General features: G+C 38.5%; 1 protein-coding gene across 3 annotated transcripts in view; it reads right to left on the bottom strand.

Annotated features, from left to right (window-relative positions):
• ADGRA1 (adhesion G protein-coupled receptor A1) overlaps window positions 1–23,246 on the bottom strand; it is a 462,284-nt gene that overhangs the window by 216,261 nt on the left and 222,777 nt on the right. For all 3 annotated transcript variants that reach the window (XM_039337456.1, XM_039337457.1, XM_039337458.1), the window contains one exon: window positions 1,599–1,763. In XM_039337456.1, coding sequence (XP_039193390.1) covers window positions 1,599–1,763 — 165 coding nt within the window. The remainder of the gene's footprint in view (window positions 1–1,598; window positions 1,764–23,246) is intronic.

Genomic DNA, 23,246 nt, shown 5'->3' with positions numbered 1-23,246 from the left:
ACATGTGTATATTAAAATGCTGTTCTTAAATATCACAAATCATGCAATCTCACAATGTCTAACAGGATATCAGTCATTTTTCAAATTTAATTTTGGGATTGTAGGCCTGTGTTGGAAACTGTAGGCATGAGGAGCTTTGTGGGGTGTTCAGAATTTAAGAGATAGCGTATCAAGATACTCCTTGTATATTTTTCTCTTTTTATTCAGCAAACAGAATAACAAAAGGTTTAGTTTTTATTCCACTATTTAGTTTTATAACCACTATTCAGGCATTTTAAAATGAGTTCTTCCTCTACTAGGAAAGCAATAATTTCTTCTCTTAATAAAGTTGATTTTGTTATGTATATATTCTGAGTGTTTGATACAGTCCTCCACTTCTAAGAATCTTCCTCTGGCTTCTCCTCAAACTAGAAATTTTCATTGGCCAAACTCCATGTTGTTTTGCTTGCCAGTATGCTTCCAACTCTGTTCATAAAATGTCCTCCTATATATAAGTCTATAAGCGATGCTGAATTAGTCATATTTATATGACTAATACTGGTATCAGCAGCTATTAAATATGATAAATCTCTGCTTCACAAAGCTCAAAATTTTGTTCCATGACTTAACATACTGTATGTCTCAACAGCTCTTTAAAATGGCATGGCTTCAAAAAAACTAATTCAATCCCACTCAAAGTCTTGATTATAATTGATGGGTTTTATATACAGCAAAGCACTATAAATTATGTTGTATTGTTTTTTTGTTTTTTTTCAGATTCATAAGTGATTATCTACATGGTTGTGAAGCAGTTATTTGAAATACTCAAACCAACATTTCTTGTATGCAACAGATCCTTTTAGGTACAGAAAATAGTTCGATTTATGTGTTTCATATTTGGAAAAAACTGTACATATTAGTCAATTAACTTTTGTTCCTAAGGCACTGAAATAGGTAAGACTATAACTTTTTAAAAATAGTTCTAAAGCAAAATTGAAGGCATGTGTCTAATAATGTGTGTCTAAAAATAAAAGTAGATTTTGAAAAATTCACGAAAAATGTTATTTTGAGAGAAACATTTTCTTTATCAAGAAACGAAGGATATAGGTAAAGAGGTATCTTGAAGTCTCCTTCAGAATTCACAGTGGTTTCATGCTTAATTTACATAGAAAAATACTTACTAACTAATCATTTTGTCTTTTGAAATAATATATCAGTTGGACTGGTACATTGTAATGAGCCAAAGTTGATTTCGTTTTTAAATAGAAGTTGAATAACTCACAATAAGCCATGGTTTAAAAAGTCCAAAGCTGGGTTTACGCAGGTTAAACTAGCAACCAACCAACCATAGTTTATTTTGATGTGCAAATGCAGAGAAATTATTATTTTTGTTTGTTCCACTGTATAACTGCTATTTGTAACTATAAAGCTTTCAAAACTAACATAACCCAAGAAACAAATACGGCATAATCTGATTTTATTTGACTAGTTATTAATCTAAATGCTCAGTCTGAAAAGCTTTTCTGTTCAGGAAAGGCAATCTGTAGAGTTTTCACAAGAAAAAAGAAAATTATTGTAATCTGATAACTGAAATATTTTTTTAAAAAAGAAAATCTTACCTGAAATCTCCTTTATTGTTAATTATTCTCTCAGCAGGACAATAAGGTATAGCAGTTTCTAATACAACAATTTCCACCTGCTTAGAAATGCTTCCATAGGAATTGCTAACCATGCACTCCCACATTCCAGTTGCATCAATATCAATACTGGACAAAATAAGCTCACTGCAAAGAAATAAAATGTTTTTAAAAAACTAACTTAAAGTCACATAATGATGCAAACTTGTATACAGATTAATTTGCAGTGTGTCCTAGACAGCCAAATACTTGATGTTGGGTAATAGTGTCATTATAACAAGGCTACTTATGAATAGCTATATTACTATGCTGGAAACCTCAGGCATGCAAAAGACAAACTGCAGTATACTTATTTTTTTCCTATTGCCCCTAAAATCTAGTAAATTCAACATCCAAAATAGATCTATTGTAAAACCTGCCACCTCTTACAATTTAAAAAAAAAAGTAATAATCTTATAAAAATTTAGATCTTCAGATGATCACAATTCTCAAATTAAGACACCAAGTTCAGGATAATTCCCACTGAAGTCCATGCTTTTCAACTAACTATAGCAATACATAAAAATAATCCATACAATTTTAGAAAAATTAGTGGTTTCAGAACATAAAATAAAAGTTTACTTAATAGCCTTCTAGACATTTTTTTTAAAAAATTTATATGCCAGTCATCTCACTATCCAAAGCCACTCTGGGTGGTTATTTTTTCCCATCTATCTTATATTATAGGTCATTCTATGAATGTAAAACATTTACTTCTTTGGGATCTTGTCGTCATTTCTCCTGAGATTCAGTCTCCAAAGATGCAAAATGCATTCAACTTTGAAACAAGCACTCAGCATCACTCCCAGCACAATATCCCTAACAGGATTCTTAACTCTGGACTGAGATTCATAATTATGAGAGTTTCCTCTCCCAACATTTCCCCCCTCTAACATTCAAGAAATAGTCATGGTTCTTTAAGAATCAGTGTCAACATTCAGAAGGAGTAGGACTCCTATGACAGCCTTAGCCAGCCCTTTGCAAACAACACTACTTATAAGGATGTATTACAGTTAATCTTTGTTCTGTGCTATCCAAGGTCCTGAAAGTTCCTGGCTTTTTGAAGATCAAGATCTTGCAGAATACTGCATTGTGACTTACGGGTATCTGAGTCATAACTACACATCCTCTGGTCTTAAAACAGCCCCAAGCATTAGAATCCAAACTAAAATATATACAAATATTTTACTAATATGAAAGTGAAAAATCAAACAGCAATATTTTATGCCATGTTTTCTTTTAGATTAAACAATATCTCTGTGAACCAGTACCTATTATTTTGGATTTTTAGAATAAACCTCCTAGGAATTTATGATAAAATATTCTTTGGTTAAAATGATCCTGGTAGATACATAGTATCTTTATGAGCATTCAATGTTACTTTCAGTTATGAGTTTAAATAAAGTGTTAAATTTATTCTTTTTTGTTCCAGCCATGATCTTACAAGGATGAAAAATCCCAAGTGCATTTGTATAATTTCATTTTGACCTCTATTTTCTTCTGAGTGATACACTAGAATATTTAATCCTTACAAACACTGCTAGAGCCCAACATACAGGATAAATACAGCACAGCTACATTCTGTAAGTAGCTGTAGGTTTGTATGGCACCCCACACAATGCTTCATTCCAGTTTGATGAGTAATCAAGAATCAGTACTTGAGAATGAGTTTTGAGTCAGCTATGTTAATGTTCATGCTATCCAGCTACTCAGCATAATACAGAGCATTTTATCAAATGTTTTGCTAAAATCAAAATATATCCGGCCTACAGCATTCCCGTAATTGGCAAAGTATATTACCAGTCAAAAAATAGCCTCAAAAATATTTTTGACAAATCCATTATGACTTCAAGTAATCATCACATAGTTCATTTTCTAGAATCTTCCCAGCTATCACAGTTAGATTGATTGGTTGTAATTCCCTGCACTATTCACTTCCCCTTTTTGAAAATAAATACCATATATGTCCTCTGCCAATTGTCTGACATTTCATTCAAGTCTCCAGGATTAGTCAGGCACAATGGGTAAACAATCAGCCAATCCATTAATTTTATTTATTTATTTATTTTGCTACTCTAGGATACAGCTTATCTGGCCCTGTAAACTTAAAACTTAGTTAAAATAAACAGGTGTTGTTTGTTTGTTTGTTTGTATAAACCCTAGATTTCGACCTTGCCCATTCATTCTTGTTACAGTTGCCCTGATAGAACATGTAAACTCTTCTTCTACAAGATTGAGTCAAGGCTGCTCTGCCTTTTCTATCACCATATTGTCATCTTCATACAGTATATCAACAGTTGGCTTGTTCACATATTTATCCATTTAGTTCATATAGCTGCCCACTTGACATGTGAGTCAGGGCTGTATAGATAATTTAAAAGAACAAAACCTAAAATATAATAAAAGACACTGCATCAGAGGCGCAGTGGTAGATTCAAGGTGGATTTACAAAGTCTCCTAACTCAGTAACTGGGAGACAGCCAGATATTTAAAGCTTTTCAGAAAGCAAGCAGGATCAAGTCATCTGGATGGGGGGGGGAGGCGAATATTATTCCATAGTGACAACACAAAAGGCACAAGAGAGGATCCTTTGTTTGCCACTTCCTGCATAGCAATGATTCAGTGCTGATGTTTCTCTTTATTTCTCCCTCCTATATATAATTCAGTGCCAGATTCTTTCACAGGTGGGCACATTGCTGAGAAAAACCCTCCCTCAGGGTTCATCTAGGTCTCATTAATGCGCATTAAGCCAGCTCTTTCATCCATGATAAGAACCTGTTATAAGCTAACCTGGCACTAATGAGGCACAGCCTAAACCCAGGGCCACTGATAATCTTAGATACCAGAACTGAGCCCAGAGGTTGGAAGGTGCCCCTTCTATCCATCAAACCAACTTGTCAAAAATCCTCTAATCTCTTCCTAGGTCCAAATATCCTATTCAACTTTCAAATGTTAAACTGCCACTCCCTGACGAGCTAGCTTGTCAGAATCCTTTATCTGCATCTTCTTTTGCAATCAGTGGTAATCTAATCATGCCAGTTTTTCAACACGATACATGTCACAACATACATCCCGACTTATCAGGGAATTCATACAGCCCTCTCCATACCAACTTTGGGCTGGGGTGATCTACAGAGGACACCATTGCCACCACTGTTTGACACCAAGGGAGTAAGCCTCAGTTGCCCCCCAGTCTGGAAAGAACTTCTACAATTTTTCTAAACTACAGATCAAAAGTCCGAGTCTTCTCAGTACTTAGATTCCTCTGATGCTGCAGACAGACACAATGTAAAAGGCCCCACTAGCAATTGGAACAGACAACCCATTGACCACTTTCCTGCAATCCCAATGACACCATGTGTGGAAAATAAGATAGCCACCACTTATGGATTCTATAGAACCTGCAGGATTCTGGCTAACCTTCAACTCAGCTGCCAATCTGACCCTGTTCCTGTTGCTTCTATTCCTAGTACCTGCCCCTCCCCCCTTAGCAATCCAACATCTGAAGCCAGTAATGGCTTACTGCCATTACCAACACTTAGCAGTCAATAGCAGATGCCTTTTCCACAACTGAACAAGCACTCAGTGCCACCAGCCAGCAAATTAGGGCCTAGCAGCTGATTGGCAGCATCTCCAGTCAAACACACATCACTGCTCATTGCTGTCGCTCAGATGCACAGCTGATCTGCAGGTCCAGATCAGTCTCTGACATCTTCTCTGGTTCTTTGATTTTTTTTTCAGTGTATCAGTTGCATCACTGAGCTCGGTTCCCACAGAGCCAACCAATCACCATCTGCAGAGCCTCTATCACTACCAACATTTTAAATAACTGTTGATAGTTCCAGTGGCAGTAAAAGACCCTCTGCTCTTTCCATAGCCATTATCTTTTTCAGAGATTATTTTTCTACCTGTTTCCTTTTTTCATTTTTTAATGATTATTAATCTTATTGAATGTTCTCACTGAGTAAAAATACTTTTAAAGAAGAAAAAGAAAAGTGAAGTATAATGTTAAGTAAATAAGAAATAAAAGAGAAAAGAACAAAGAAATGGCTTCCAAACTTCTTTGCAGCAGTTATAAATGAATTTATTATCTCCTCTGTGTCTTTTTTCATTTTCGCTAATACTTTTTGTGCACTATAACCCTTACTGACTTTTTCCATGGTCTTCCACTGCTTTTGGAATTATTTGCAACTGTGCTTGAGCTTCCTTCCTAGATTTTCAACGTCCATTGAAATAATGTAGCTGTTTTTACAATACCATATATCCCTATGTGGATTAATAGAAAATGATATTTGTTAATTAACTTTGTAAATTTTGGGAATTGTTCTCTCACATATATGCCTTTTGACCTGAAGACAGCCTATTTCACAAGCAAATAAATTCCCTCACCATACATTTGTTTCACTTCCTAATAGCTGAACAATAGGGTTTTTGCAGGACACAGGTACTGTATATCTTCTCTGCTCCTTTCTTTAAATGACCTTGTTTCTTTTTTCAATGCTTTTTTTTATTCCCCTGAAATACAGAGTATGAAAGAAAGTAGATTTGACCTTAGGAAGTGGGAAAAGTATAAAAACTGTTAAGAGTAGAGAAAAGACAACTCAGTCCTGAGAAAGTAGAAGGTTTGAGACATAAATTGCACTGCCTTATTGTTCGGTATAAGAAACTCTGTCAGACTTATAAGATTCTGTTATTTTACCCTATTAGAAGAAACAACGTTCTGCTACTTTTGTATCTCAATCTTGCCTACTTCAAAAGGCTGCCACAGAGCTTGCTTCTTCCTAGAAAGCATGAAAATTATCTCTAAATTCCAGTATGCAGAACATCTTCTATGTCATTTGCATCTGGTCATCATTATTGTCCACTCAGCTGCTGCTCTGTTTAACTGCTCATAGAAAATGACTTTCTATGTTACCTCCAGTTTTGGAATCCAACTGTCCATTTTAAAAAGATTAGAAATCTCGAAGAAAATATATATGTTCCAGCACCTTCCAGCACCTCTCTGTACAAGAGGTTTCATCAGTATCTCGAGCAATTACAGTAAGACTAAATCTGTCTTTAACATTTGTAGTTGTAAGAGGTGATGCTTCATTTTTCATGTACTAATAAAAATCCCTGCATAATTGCAGCTTTGCTTAAATTCAGTATCTGGCATGACAGCAATTGTTCAATAATGTACAGTGAAAATTAATTCAGGGAAACCATTATGATGTTGAACTGTAGCCTACAGCATTGGCCATTGCCAAATGCAGGCATTCAGTTCAATCTCTTTTAAATGACTAATCTGGGGTAAAGTATTTTCCTTTAGAATAATACATTTTAATCAGTGCAACTATATATAACTAATTAAGCAAACTATTTCGCCCTTGCTCTGCAAAGCTATTTCTTTTTTGTTTTGCAATAAGATACTTGCAGTGATTATTTGCATTCTGATGGTCATTTAAATATAACTAATAGAAAGAAGCAATTTCATGAAGAATAGTATATAGTACAGCACTGACTTTTTCATTCCCCAAGGAAAAAAATTGACCTAACTGCCTGTCGCAAAAATCAGAGGATTCTGGCGGAACAGGAAAACAAGCTATATTATACTCCCTTTGTACAGGTAGCCCTCCACTTACAAGTTATTTAGTGACTGTTCAAAGTTACAAAAACACTGAAAAAAGCAACTAATGACTGTTTTTCACACTTACGACCTTTGTAACATCCCCATGATCACGTGATCAAAATCAAATGCTTGGCAACGGACTCACACTTATGACCACTGCTGTGTCCCAAGATCACGTGATCCCCTTTTTGCAACCTTTTCGACAAGCAAAATCAAAGAGGAAGCCAGATTCACTTAACCACAGTATTACTAACTTGTCAGCTGTGGTGATTCACTTAACAACTGGCCAGAAAGCTCATAAAATGGGACAAAACTCACTTTATTTAACCGTAGAAATTTTGGGCTCAATTGTGGTCGTAGATACTCTGCAAATACTGACAGAGCATATTCTGCAGTTCTGCATTGCCTATCTACATCACTCGAGCTCCTCTCAATAAGAAGAATTTCAAAAATAGGCAGAAATGATTTGAAACACATTATTGTACAAAATGACAGTCAAGGGTTAATACATGAAGAATCAAGAAAATGTAAATGTAAAATTGGATATGTAAAATGAATTGAATCCATCTGCTTTAAATCATAAGATAAAGGGGTACTGTAAAAGTTGCTCTACTGATTGGGTTGTATCAGGTGATTAAAACCTGCCCATGTATAGGGCTTCCGGTTCCGGTTTGCGATGGTGCGGTCGATCCAAGGGAGTCGTCCCTCTGCCGATCGAGTTTCCCCTGCCGGTAGACCCCTTAGAGGGTCAAAAAGACACTCTGGAGGAACGTCTACCATCGAGGAGGCTTCTTGAATATTTGCAGAGGAGCGGCGGCATCCTCTGTGCACCAAGTATCTCCTTTGGGCCGACAGGGTAAAGATTGGCCAGTAAAATGGCCGATCATTTAGTTGCGCCAACCGCAAGCCACAAGTTCAGCTAAGCAAACAGACCCACCGTGGAGAACTCGGTGAGACTTTCCTTTCACCTCTATTTTCTTTATGCCTGTGAAAAGTTTTTTTTTCTTGGAATTATTCCCTTTTCTAGTGAAGCGGCTTTTTAAATGGGGAAAGAGAAGCACAAAGGATTAAATTTATTTTTGTTTTAATGGTTGCTTTTATTTTTGGATATTGGGAGCCTCAAGAACGTGTTTTATAATACTTGGAGAATATTGTTTGCTTTTACCTTTATGGTGTCCGGAAGGATTGAACATCTGATTACCTTCTGGGGACACTCTCTGACAAATTTATTTACTGTACTTGCTATCTTTTCTTCGCTGGAAAGGCTTTCATTTTGTACAAAGGAAAAAGATGAGGAAACTGGGAGGAGATGGATATTGTGATCATTTTTTAAATATAGTCTCCTTCAAAAGGATAAGGATTTGAAATATAATAAAGATGGAGGAAACCGGTAGTAGATCTTACTTATAAGTATATTTTGGACAAAATTTTGGAAAATATGGAGAAGATAATTGCTTGCTCAAAGGAGATTTCTTTGTATCGACAAGGCAAAAGACAAGGACTAAGTGAAACATCAGTTTATACACAAGAGGCTTGTGCTCCACTTACCGAGGTGGAAGAAGTAAACTCATAGTTGGACAATCAATTGATTTTGGAAAAAAGACTTGATATCAATGGACAAAGGACTTATGATAAGGAACTGGATGATTTCGCTTCAGAAGGACAAGTTGGCCTGCAGACGCCATTTGATTTTGAGATAGAGAAAAAATACGGGAAGAAGAGAAAAATGTGATCAAAGAGATGATATAAAACAAAAGATTTTAATTGAAATTTATTCAACGTTAAAAGAAAGGGGAAATGGTATTCTGCTATGAGTCATTCAGATTAACTATAACTTTTATACTAATTTAACAAAATGTACAATGGGAGCTTCTTTTTTGGAGTGTATAGTGTGGCAGGCAGAGGCCCGATTATGGAAACCCAGAATAAGATATAAATATTAAATCTGATTATAGTAATGCGGTAATGGTTTTATAGCGATCTGGATTGATTTGGATTTGGACTTTGTTAAAAGAGCTTTGTATGTTTTTAATATTAGAGATGGTATAATGAGAAAAGAACTGAAAGGGATATGATAGAATTAATTATTGGAGATTTGGAGAAACAGTGAAAAACAATAGAATATTGATGAGAATGAGAAGAATTTATTTTTGGAGTTAATAATGCTTAAATAAAAAACACTTGGGGCACCTGAATAGTAAATGAATATGTTAGTTTAAGATTAAATATTTGCAAAATTAAGAAAGCACAATACAGGATCTTTGGGATGGATAATGAGTTTGTAAACTTTTATTGATTAATGAAATTTATATAGAGTGATATATTTAATGAAAATTTGTTTTAGAAATGTTTTAATGAGCTTATAACAATATAAATAGATAGAGAATGTTAGTTTATTTTTAATTGTATAACTTGGATGAAATGTTATATTAGTGAATGAATTGGTTTTAGAAAGATATTGACTTGATTATAATGTTTTTAAATAAATGGAGAGCTCATTAAGCTTAAGTTTAAATGTGTGAAGAAATATAGGTTTTTACAGATTAAATTTTTTATTGATTAATGCAGTTGATGGTTAGACATAGTAATGAATGAATTCATCTGAAAATGTATTAATTTGATTATAATATTCTATATAGATAGAGAGGAAATTTTTTAAGAAATAATGTGTATATATTTACTATGTTATTGTTTGTTTTTAAAAAGTTGATCACCATGTTTCCACGTGGGTTCTTAAGCTGTGTTGGTGTAAAATGGAAAACTAATAAAAATTGTTTTGGAAAAAAAAAACCTGCTCATGTATAGAGATTATTTGGAAGTTTCTAACATAGAAAAATTATGTAGCAAGACATTTTTAAAGCAAAGCAACTCTCAGACTCTCTTTCTCTTGCCATGACTTTTGCCAAAATATTCTGCTCAAAAGCAGCAACACCTGTTCAAACCCCATAATAATGCAATATTCAAAAGCACACACTAACATGCAATATTTAGTTATTATAATTAAATTGATTGGATATCAGTGTAGTCCTATGCACAAGCCACATTAACTTAAAAATGCTTACTTTTGTGTGTGTAGATTTAAATTGTCATATGTGCTGAGCTTCAAAATAAAGCCTTTGGTCAGCTAAAATGCAGCTTTTAATTAGAAATGTAATTTTCTAAGTAAGCGTTACCCATCATTATCAAAGTAAAGGCAAAGAATATAACCCTCACTTGATTGTCTTAATTTTCAGACAATCACTATTTCAGTCAGCCAGAAACACAGCATGGCCTGAAAGATAGGCTGTTATCACTTGGCAGAGAAATTGTTAATTAGCTCCTACCCCAAAAATATCCTACAGCTGCATTCTACTCAATCTCTACTCCACTCTCCACTATTTCTATGGAAGCAAAAATACAAATTCTTGGGTGACTGTGCTGAATCTTCAGACACAATACCTTGAAGCAAAAATTAAGAAGCTCCCAGATGGACAGCAGAATATTTAAATAGGCAAATTTCTGTCTGTCTGTCTATCCATTCATCCATGCCATGTTTTTCTTCAAAAGTCAAATAGGAAGATGATGATATACTATACTATATTATAATAGAATGAAGGAAACAAATTTATTTGCAGCTCTTACATATTTTTGCATACTCAAGCCTACATGAGTAGAAGTAGTGTATACCTTTTTTTAATGAAAATTATCAGCACTTTTGATCAGTGACGTCATCAAAGTAAACAAGCCCACGTGCTGATTACGTCAACAGGGCACAGCCCTAAAAGGAAGTGACGTGCTCAGCCCCCACCCTCCGGATGTGACGTTTTGGCCTAATCCCATCAAGATTGGCAGGCAATCCTCTGGGTACATGATTAGGTTAACCCTAGACTAATTCTATGGACGTTCAAAACCAAAAAGAGCTAAGTAAAGTGAATAATTAGCAGAGGCCTGTGTTTTTGGGGAACAAGCCCTACTTTGGGGAGCTGTTAACCCTAGACTATTTCTATGGACATTCAAAACCCAAAAGAGCTAAGTGAATAATTAGCAGAGGCCTGTGTTTTTGGGAAACAAGCCCTACTTTGGGGAGCTGTGAAATAAAAAATAAAAAAGGCTTTTTATTTCTAATCATTCTAGCCTAACGATGCTTTTAATTTTTGTGGAGTTTTAAAAATCAGTGCCTCAAAAGCTGGGGAAAAAGAAGCCCCTGAAAGGCAGCCAGAGCCTGCATTTAACCCCTTTTTTCTAAAAGATATTTTTTTCTAAAAGGTATTTATGTCTAGGTGGTTTTAAAAGCATTTCCTCGAATGCAGGGGGAAAAACAAACAAACACAGCCCCTTTTAAAACCCACAGCTGGTTTTTACCTTTGTAAAAAATCTAAACACACATATTTTGCCATTTGTACCCCGAATAAAATTTATTCTGCCCGCCTTCCCACTATAGCAAAAGACAAGGAATATTAACAGGAATTAAAATGCTCACAAGAGGCAAGCAGCCAACCAGGCTCACAAGAGGCAAGCAGCAAGCAGCCATGCCTGTCTGTCTGCTAGTAAAAAAAAAAGAAGGGGTAGGCCTTGTTTGGGATGGGCCCGGGCATGTCATGCTCCCCGTGATCTGGGCATGCGCAATGCTCAAGGGCGTGTCATTGCAAGGGGGCAGGGGAGTTTGTGTGGGCAGGGACATGCCTGGGCATGTCATGCTCCCCATGATCTGGGCATGCGCAATGCTCAAGGGCGTGTCATAGCAAGGGGGCAGGGGAGTTTGTGTGAGCAGGGACATGCCCGGGCATGTCATTCTCCCCGTGATCCGGGCATGCGCAATGCTCAAGGGCGTGTCATTGCAAGGGGCAGGTGGGTTTGTGTGGGCAGGCCTGAACAGCTAGCGATTTAGTCCCAGCAGTCTTTTGAAGATGGCAGCCTCTGATGGAGATTTGTTTGATGTAAATTTGACCCCCAAACCACCCAAGCGTGGGCGAAGAATAAGAAAAGGACCTGCGTTATACAGTTTCATTGAAGAGAACAAACCTATAAAACCTTGTTATTGCAGATTCTGCAAAACATCAAATGGTAAGTAAATATATATATATAAAAATTAAGAAAACAGTATTTTGATTGGTTGAAACAGCAAGCCTAAATCTACCTTATTTCCTGCTTTAGAAACGGCGGAGTCTCAAAATGCCAGCATGCCTCAGATTCTGAAAGCGTGTATTATTAAAATATTACACCACTGCTTAATGGGTTGTCTACAATCAGATGAAGACCACGTGGATGGTACCAGTGAAACAGAACATATTAAAAGCTTATGCTTTAGACTTTCTATGCCTCATGTTCTCTGGATCATCATCAGTATTTCTGACAAAATGAATAACTTATGTTTCACCCAGGGTTCCCTTGATGAGGTCAAGACATTCATACAGCGTATCGAAAAGAGCCGTAAACCACTGTCATTAATGTCAAAGATTGAATCTGAATTGCCATTGTCTCTGAAGAGGCTCATATGCCAAAATGTAACAGAAATTAATTACAAGAATCTCTTAATGCTATGAAATTGATAATAAAATGGGCTTTACAAATCACATGAAATATGTATTATGTTTTTCTTTTGCTGACCCCTGTTTAACTTTGGCAGATGTTAAACACAATTTAATCAAAACTCAAGGGGTATTATTCAATTCGGTTTCCCTGATGAGGCGGGGCTGGTCAGATTTGCAAAAGTTGTGAAAAACACACCTCCTCTGATGTGATTAAGTTGTGACATCACCAGCGTATACAAAAGCAGGGTCCATACTGGTCTAGTCACATTTGCTGGTTTCTGGCATATCTGTACCTCTGGAGCCATTTGATCTGCTAAGAAGACCCTTTTCAGAATGGAAGCCACTATTGTAAGTAGTTTTATGGCTAATTTTTGAAACACTTAGATGCAAAATGGAGTTTTAGAATATTCTTGTCTGCTTGCTTGTTTGACTGATTGATTGTTTTATTTCACTAGAATGAATTGACAGACTCAGAATGCTTGAGGGCTTATGAAGGTATTTGTCTTTCATACTTTCACACATTTAGATTCTGGTAAACATTTCTGCAACAAATCTGACCATAGGATTTCTCTTTTCCTTCAGAATGGGAGGATGACCAGTTATTCACTGATGTTGCTATTACTGTAGAGAACCAATTGACAGACTCAGAATGTTTGAGGGCGTATGAAGGTATTTGTCTTTCATATTTTCATAACATTTTAGATTCTGGTAAACATTTCTGCAACAATTCTGAACATTGGGGGCTTTTTTTTCCTTCAGAATGGGTGGATGACCAGCCATATGTAGACCTTACATTACCCCAGGAGCCCCAAGAGGCCCAGCCATGCACAAGCTACACAACACGAATGCTGTTAGGAGGTATAATATCTAGCATTTTATCCAACTACAAAATCATTAGTATTATTTTTTTAGAAACTAAAGGGAGGGGAGCGTTATTACATTATTAGGAATGTTGGTGATAGCCTTTTGTTTGTTTGTTTAACCAGAGCCGGCCTGCAAAAAAGCAAAAATGCATGGAGGTGGACTTCCCGCATCCCCAGCAGACAGTCATAAATGTGATTCCATGCCAGCATCTCAACCAGAAGGGGAGATATGTCATTCTACACCACAGCTACAAGCCCCTAACTCTGCAAACTCTCAGAATATGAACAATGTTTATTTGGATATGGTACAGGAATGGGAGAAGCCTATCAGGAATTTCAGGGCTGTGGAATATTATCAACGCTATAGATTTATTAATCTTGACCAAATCCGGTCTTTTGTAGATGCTATAGAGGCTGTTCATAATGTGATACAGCCTCTTTTGAATAATGTTGCTAGGGACATAGGTCCAAATGATTTTGTTCAACTCCGGCTGGATGCAGAGGGGTTAAATCATCCTCTCTTTTCTCTCAGGAGGAATATCAATGATTTAAATGCTGAGGATTTTCTGACCGGTATTGAAAATCTGCTGCAAAGTAAGGCCGAGATACTGTGGGGGGGTAATTTGCAATTAGTGGTTACTGTCGTGAAGAACAAGGAGGGGGGAGGTCTTAGGAAGTTAAGCACTGTGCTGCTCACCAGAGTGCTGGAGAAAAAAAGACAGCACCTAGTAGATTTCAATGTGGGAGGTGAATTTCTATGTTTTGCTAGCTGTTTGCTCTGGCTGATTGGCGGAGATGTTAGAAATCAAGAAATTATTACCAGGGCCAGGGAACTTCACAATAGACTGGGTGTTTCCACAGAAAACAGAATTGACTTTTCTCAGATACACCTTTTTGAAGAAGCTTTAAGGGTCACTATAAAGATCTTGTTTTATATGCAGGACGGTTGGCGGTTTTTTGTCACAGGTAGCCCCCAGCAAGAAAAAATAGTGTTTATATTGTTACACGACAAGGATTATTATGGCATCAAAAATATCAAGGGCTTCCTGGGTGAACGCTATTTCTGTAAATTCTGCCACACACCCTACCACCACAAATTTAGTCATGGCTGTCAATATATCTGCAGAGCCTGTCTCAACCAAGAATGCCAGCAGGTGGTGGAGGAGAAGGTGCGCTGCTGTAGGTGCAAAGAGCTTTGCCGGTCTAAGGTGTGTCTTGAAAGACACACACAGCTTGCTATGGAAGGAAAAGTTGACTGTAAGAATAAAGAATATTGTGAAACGTGTGGGGTTTACGTCTTTAGCCCCCACAAAAAGTGCAAGGAAACCAAGTGTGGACAGTGCTCTGAGAAGGTTGAAAGCTTGGAAGGGCATTTATGCTTTCTAAATTCGTTGGACCGGCCGCAAATTGGCAAAAGATACATCATTTATGATTTTGAATGCTGTCAAGAGACAGGCATCCATATACCTAATTATGCCTGCGCCAGGGATATGTTGAATGATGAGGATGATAAAGATGTTGTGAGGTGGGATTGTTATGGTGTTAGATGCCTGGAGCAGTTTGTAAAGAATTTTATAAATCATAAGTTTAAAGGATGTACTTTTATCGCTCACAACTCCAAAGGTTATGACGGGTACCTAGTACTGAAGCAGTTGATCCGTGAAAAGGTTAAGGTTCGGCTTATAAGTCAGGGGGGGAAACTGTTGTGTATCACCCTGCCAGATTATAAGATCCGGTTTATTGATAGCCTCTCATTTTTGCCCCTTAAATTAAGCAAATTACCCAAAGCTATGGGGTTTCAAGGCAGCAAAGGATATTTTCCCCACTTGTTCAATACAATGGCCAATCAAGACTACGTGGGGCCACTCCCTGAAATCAAGTATTACAGCCCTGAAACCATGATGCCCGGGGAGAGAGAAGAATTCATGAAATGGCACTCTGCTAATACAGGTACTGTGTTTAAACTAAAGAAGGCTCTGGCTTACTATTGCAGACAAGATGTAGATATATTAAGAGAGGCCTGTATTCGATTTAGGGAACAGGTGATGGAAATGACTGAGCGAGAGTGTTTCAGGGGGATCGGGGGGGATATTGTTGAGGAGATAGCAATTCGAGGCATTGACCCCTTCCAGCATATCACACTGGCATCTGTCTGTATGGCCCAGTACCGGTTCATGTATTTGAAGAGCTATACCATTGCATTAGCTCCTTTGGACAATTATCACAAGACACAGAAAAGGTATTCAGCTCCAGCGATTCAATGGTTGTTGCATATAGAGCACACTGAGAATCTCAATATCCAGCATGCTCTGAAGGGGGGTGAAAAGCAAGTAGGCAAATATTTTTTGGATGGTTTTGCTGTCATAAATGGAACTCCCACAGCTTTTGAATTTCACGGGTGTTTTTTTCATGGGTGCCCTGTCTGCTACTCTGAAAAAGACTTCAACAAATTACTTGATTCAACATATGGAGGCCTGCACAACCGTACTAAGATTAAAGAAGAGTACCTCAGGGGCCAGGGGTATGCTGTGCGCTGCATCTGGGAACATGAATGGAGGGCCATGGTGGAGGATGACACCTCTTTGAAGCAGTTTCTAGTTGAGAATAAGCTCCCAACTCCTTTGAATCCTCGAGATGCTTTTTTTGGTGGTAGAACAAATGCTACATGCCTGTACTACAAACCCAAACCCGGTGAACAAATCTTATACTATGATTTCACCAGTTTGTACCCGTTTGTGAATAAGACCAAGGAGTACCCAATTGGCCATCCGCAAATCATCTACCAAAACTTTGGGGACATAAAGCAATATTTTGGGTTGGCCAAAGTCAAAGTGTACCCACCAAGGAATCTCTATTTCCCAATCCTACCCCACAAATCAGGGGGCAAATTAATGTTTAGTTTGTGCGCAACCTGCACAGAAAAACTGCAAACCACCCCCTGTAAACACAATGATGAGGAAAGAGCTCTGACTGGGACATGGTGTACCATTGAATTGAATGTAGCTTTAGAAAAAGGTTACAGAATTGTTGAAATCTATGAGATCTGGCATTTTGAAAGAACATCAAATGAGCTATTTTCAGGTTATATGAACACGCATCTCAGACAGAAACAGGAGGCCAGTGGTTACCCTGACTGGTGCAAAACAGAACAGGATGAAGAGCAATATATTCAGGATTATGAAAAGATGGAAGGTGTCCGCTTACGACGTGACCACATTGAAGTAAATCCTGCTAAAAGACAGATTGCCAAGCTGTTTTTAAATTCGCTGTGGGGCAAGTTTGGTCAGAGCACCAATCACCTGACCACATCCGTGGTGACAAACCCTGAGGATTTATTCAAATACCTTTTTGTGCCCTATTATGATGTTTCCTCATGTGAGTTTGTGGATACAGAGACAGCCGTTGTGACATGGAAAACAGCCAAGAACCACCCCACCAAATCGACATGCACTAATGTATTTATCGCCCAGCCCATCCAGTAGTCTGTATAATTCCAGCCGGGCATAAGCAGTAGTAAAGCTGGCGATAAATACATTAGTGCATGTCGATTTGGTGGGGTGGTTCTTGGCTGTTTTCCATGTCACAACAGCTGTCTCTGTATCCACAAACTCACATGAGGAAACATCATAATAGGGCACAAAAAGGTATTTGAATAAATCCTCAGGGTTTGTCACCACGGATGTGGTCAGGTGATTGGTGCTCTGACCAAACTTGCCCCACAGCGAATTTAAAAACAGCTTGGCAATCTGTCTTTTAGCAGGATTTACTTCAATGTGGTCACGTCGTAAGCGGACACCTTCCATCTTTTCATAATCCTGAATATATTGCTCTTCATCCTGTTCTGTTTTGCACCAGTCAGGGTAACCACTGGCCTCCTGTTTCTGTCTGAGATGCGTGTTCATATAACCTGAAAATAGCTCATTTGATGTTCTTTCAAAATGCCAGATCTCATAGATTTCAACAATTCTGTAACCTTTTTCTAAAGCTACATTCAATTCAATGGTACACCATGTCCCAGTCAGAGCTCTTTCCTCATCACTGTGTTTACAGGGGGTGGTTTGCAGTTTTTCTGTGCAGGTTGCGCACAAACTAAACATTAATTTGCCCCCTGATTTGTGGGGTAGGATTGGGAAATAGAGATTCCTTGGTGGGTACACTTTGACTTTGGCCAACCCAAAATATTGCTTTATGTCCCCAAAGTTTTGGTAGATGATTTGCGGATGGCCAATTGGGTACTCCTTGGTCTTATTCACAAACGGGTACAAACTGGTGAAATCATAGTATAAGATTTGTTCACCGGGTTTGGGTTTGTAGTACAGGCATGTAGCATTTGTTCTACCACCAAAAAAAGCATCTCGAGGATTCAAAGGAGTTGGGAGCTTATTCTCAACTAGAAACTGCTTCAAAGAGGTGTCATCCTCCACCATGGCCCTCCATTCATGTTCCCAGATGCAGCGCACAGCATACCCCTGGCCCCTGAGGTACTCTTCTTTAATCTTAGTACGGTTGTGCAGGCCTCCATATGTTGAATCAAGTAATTTGTTGAAGTCTTTTTCAGAGTAGCAGACAGGGCACCCATGAAAAAAACACCCGTGAAATTCAAAAGCTGTGGGAGTTCCATTTATGACAGCAAAACCATCCAAAAAATATTTGCCTACTTGCTTTTCACCCCCCTTCAGAGCATGCTGGATATTGAGATTCTCAGTGTGCTCTATATGCAACAACCATTGAATCGCTGGAGCTGAATACCTTTTCTGTGTCTTGTGATAATTGTCCAAAGGAGCTAATGCAATGGTATAGCTCTTCAAATACATGAACCGGTACTGGGCCATACAGACAGATGCCAGTGTGATATGCTGGAAGGGGTCAATGCCTCGAATTGCTATCTCCTCAACAATATCCCCCCCGATCCCCCTGAAACACTCTCGCTCAGTCATTTCCATCACCTGTTCCCTAAATCGAATACAGGCCTCTCTTAATATATCTACATCTTGTCTGCAATAGTAAGCCAGAGCCTTCTTTAGTTTAAACACAGTACCTGTATTAGCAGAGTGCCATTTCATGAATTCTTCTCTCTCCCCGGGCATCATGGTTTCAGGGCTGTAATACTTGATTTCAGGGAGTGGCCCCACGTAGTCTTGATTGGCCATTGTATTGAACAAGTGGGGAAAATATCCTTTGCTGCCTTGAAACCCCATAGCTTTGGGTAATTTGCTTAATTTAAGGGGCAAAAATGAGAGGCTATCAATAAACCGGATCTTATAATCTGGCAGGGTGATACACAACAGTTTCCCCCCCTGACTTATAAGCCGAACCTTAACCTTTTCACGGATCAACTGCTTCAGTACTAGGTACCCGTCATAACCTTTGGAGTTGTGAGCGATAAAAGTACATCCTTTAAACTTATGATTTATAAAATTCTTTACAAACTGCTCCAGGCATCTAACACCATAACAATCCCACCTCACAACATCTTTATCATCCTCATCATTCAACATATCCCTGGCGCAGGCATAATTAGGTATATGGATGCCTGTCTCTTGACAGCATTCAAAATCATAAATGATGTATCTTTTGCCAATTTGCGGCCGGTCCAACGAATTTAGAAAGCATAAATGCCCTTCCAAGCTTTCAACCTTCTCAGAGCACTGTCCACACTTGGTTTCCTTGCACTTTTTGTGGGGGCTAAAGACGTAAACCCCACACGTTTCACAATATTCTTTATTCTTACAGTCAACTTTTCCTTCCATAGCAAGCTGTGTGTGTCTTTCAAGACACACCTTAGACCGGCAAAGCTCTTTGCACCTACAGCAGCGCACCTTCTCCTCCACCACCTGCTGGCATTCTTGGTTGAGACAGGCTCTGCAGATATATTGACAGCCATGACTAAATTTGTGGTGGTAGGGTGTGTGGCAGAATTTACAGAAATAGCGTTCACCCAGGAAGCCCTTGATATTTTTGATGCCATAATAATCCTTGTCGTGTAACAATATAAACACTATTTTTTCTTGCTGGGGGCTACCTGTGACAAAAAACCGCCAACCGTCCTGCATATAAAACAAGATCTTTATAGTGACCCTTAAAGCTTCTTCAAAAAGGTGTATCTGAGAAAAGTCAATTCTGTTTTCTGTGGAAACACCCAGTCTATTGTGAAGTTCCCTGGCCCTGGTAATAATTTCTTGATTTCTAACATCCCCGCCAATCAGCCAGAGCAAACAGCTAGCAAAACATAGAAATTCACCTCCCACATTGAAATCTACTAGGTGCTGTCTTTTTTTCTCCAGCACTCTGGTGAGCAGCACAGTGCTTAACTTCCTAAGACCTCCCCCCTCCTTGTTCTTTACGACAGTAACCACTAATTGCAAATTACCCCCCCACAGTATCTCGGCCTTACTTTGCAGCAGATTTTCAATACCGGTCAGAAAATCCTCAGCATTTAAATCATTGATATTCCTCCTGAGAGAAAAGAGAGGATGATTTAACCCCTCTGCATCCAGCCGGAGTTGAACAAAATCATTTGGACCTATGTCCCTAGCAACATTATTCAAAAGAGGCTGTATCACATTATGAACAGCCTCTATAGCATCTACAAAAGACCGGATTTGGTCAAGATTAATAAATCTATAGCGTTGATAATATTCCACAGCCCTGAAATTCCTGATAGGCTTCTCCCATTCCTGTACCATATCCAAATAAACATTGTTCATATTCTGAGAGTTTGCAGAGTTAGGGGCTTGTAGCTGTGGTGTAGAATGACATATCTCCCCTTCTGGTTGAGATGCTGGCATGGAATCACATTTATGACTGTCTGCTGGGGATGCGGGAAGTCCACCTCCATGCATTTTTGCTTTTTTGCAGGCCGGCTCTGGTTAAACAAACAAACAAAAGGCTATCACCAACATTCCTAATAATGTAATAACGCTCCCCTCCCTTTAGTTTCTAAAAAAATAATACTAATGATTTTGTAGTTGGATAAAATGCTAGATATTATACCTCCTAACAGCATTCGTGTTGTGTAGCTTGTGCATGGCTGGGCCTCTTGGGGCTCCTGGGGTAATGTAAGGTCTACATATGGCTGGTCATCCACCCATTCTGAAGGAAAAAAAAGCCCCCAATGTTCAGAATTGTTGCAGAAATGTTTACCAGAATCTAAAATGTTATGAAAATATGAAAGACAAATACCTTCATACGCCCTCAAACATTCTGAGTCTGTCAATTGGTTCTCTACAGTAATAGCAACATCAGTGAATAACTGGTCATCCTCCCATTCTGAAGGAAAAGAGAAATCCTATGGTCAGATTTGTTGCAGAAATGTTTACCAGAATCTAAATGTGTGAAAGTATGAAAGACAAATACCTTCATAAGCCCTCAAGCATTCTGAGTCTGTCAATTCATTCTAGTGAAATAAAACAATCAATCAGTCAAACAAGCAAGCAGACAAGAATATTCTAAAACTCCATTTTGCATCTAAGTGTTTCAAAAATTAGCCATAAAACTACTTACAATAGTGGCTTCCATTCTGAAAAGGGTCTTCTTAGCAGATCAAATGGCTCCAGAGGTACAGATATGCCAGAAACCAGCAAATGTGACTAGACCAGTATGGACCCTGCTTTTGTATACGCTGGTGATGTCACAACTTAATCACATCAGAGGAGGTGTGTTTTTCACAACTTTTGCAAATCTGACCAGCCCCGCCTCATCAGGGAAACCATTGAATAATACCCCTTGAGTTTTGATTAAATTGTGTTTAACATCTGCCAAAGTTAAACAGGGGTCAGCAAAAGAAAAACATAATACATATTTCATGTGATTTGTAAAGCCCATTTTATTATCAATTTCATAGCATTAAGAGATTCTTGTAATTAATTTCTGTTACATTTTGGCATATGAGCCTCTTCAGAGACAATGGCAATTCAGATTCAATCTTTGACATTAATGACAGTGGTTTACGGCTCTTTTCGATACGCTGTATGAATGTCTTGACCTCATCAAGGGAACCCTGGGTGAAACATAAGTTATTCATTTTGTCAGAAATACTGATGATGATCCAGAGAACATGAGGCATAGAAAGTCTAAAGCATAAGCTTTTAATATGTTCTGTTTCACTGGTACCATCCACGTGGTCTTCATCTGATTGTAGACAACCCATTAAGCAGTGGTGTAATATTTTAATAATACACGCTTTCAGAATCTGAGGCATGCTGGCATTTTGAGACTCCGCCGTTTCTAAAGCAGGAAATAAGGTAGATTTAGGCTTGCTGTTTCAACCAATCAAAATACTGTTTTCTTAATTTTTATATATATATATTTACTTACCATTTGATGTTTTGCAGAATCTGCAATAACAAGGTTTTATAGGTTTGTTCTCTTCAATGAAACTGTATAACGCAGGTCCTTTTCTTATTCTTCGCCCACGCTTGGGTGGTTTGGGGGTCAAATTTACATCAAACAAATCTCCATCAGAGGCTGCCATCTTCAAAAGACTGCTGGGACTAAATCGCTAGCTGTTCAGGCCTGCCCACACAAACCCACCTGCCCCTTGCAATGACACGCCCTTGAGCATTGCGCATGCCCGGATCACGGGGAGAATGACATGCCCGGGCATGTCCCTGCTCACACAAACTCCCCTGCCCCTTGCTATGACACGCCCTTGAGCATTGCGCATGCCCAGATCATGGGGAGCATGACATGCCCAGGCATGTCCCTGCCCACACAAACTCCCCTGCCCCCTTGCAATGACACGCCCTTGAGCATTGCGCATGCCCAGATCACGGGGAGCATGACATGCCCGGGCCCATCCCAAACAAGGCCTACCCCTTCTTTTTTTTTACTAGCAGACAGACAGGCATGGCTGCTTGCTGCTTGCCTCTTGTGAGCCTGGTTGGCTGCTTGCCTCTTGTGAGCATTTTAATTCCTGTTAATATTCCTTGTCTTTTGCTATAGTGGGAAGGCGGGCAGAATAAATTTTATTCGGGGGTACAAATGGCAAAATATGTGTGTTTAGATTTTTTACAAAGGTAAAAACCAGCTGTGGGTTTTAAAAGGGGCTGTGTTTGTTTGTTTTTCCCCCTGCATTCGAGGAAATGCTTTTAAAACCACCTAGACATAAATACCTTTTAGAAAAAAATATCTTTTAGAAAAAAGGGGTTAAATGCAGGCTCTGGCTGCCTTTCAGGGGCTTCTTTTTCCCCAGCTTTTGAGGCACTGATTTTTAAAACTCCACAAAAATGAAAAGCATCGTTAGGCTAGAATGATTAGAAATAAAAAGCCTTTTTTATTTTTTATTTCACAGCTCCCCAAAGTAGGGCTTGTTTCCCAAAAACACAGGCCTCTGCTAATTATTCACTTAGCTCTTTTGGTTTTTGAATGTCCATAGAAATAGTCTAGGGTTAACAGCTCCCCAAAGTAGGGCTTGTTCCCCAAAAACACAGGCCTCTGCTAATTATTCACTTTACTTAGCTCTTTTTGGTTTTGAATGTCCATAGAATTAGTCTAGGGTTAACCTAATCATGTACCCAGAGGATTGACTGCCAATCTTGATGGGATTAGGCCAAAACGTCACATCCGGAGGGTGGGGGCTGAGCACGTCACTTCCTTTTAGGGCTGTGCC

Source organism: Crotalus tigris, unplaced genomic scaffold (assembly GCF_016545835.1).
Source record: "Crotalus tigris isolate CLP2741 ecotype Arizona unplaced genomic scaffold, ASM1654583v1 scf7180000017678.2327064, whole genome shotgun sequence".
NCBI classification, from domain to species: domain Eukaryota; kingdom Metazoa; phylum Chordata; class Lepidosauria; order Squamata; family Viperidae; genus Crotalus; species Crotalus tigris.
The sequence above is the reverse complement of the archived record's forward strand: the minus strand, read 5'-3'. Positions and strand labels throughout refer to the sequence as shown.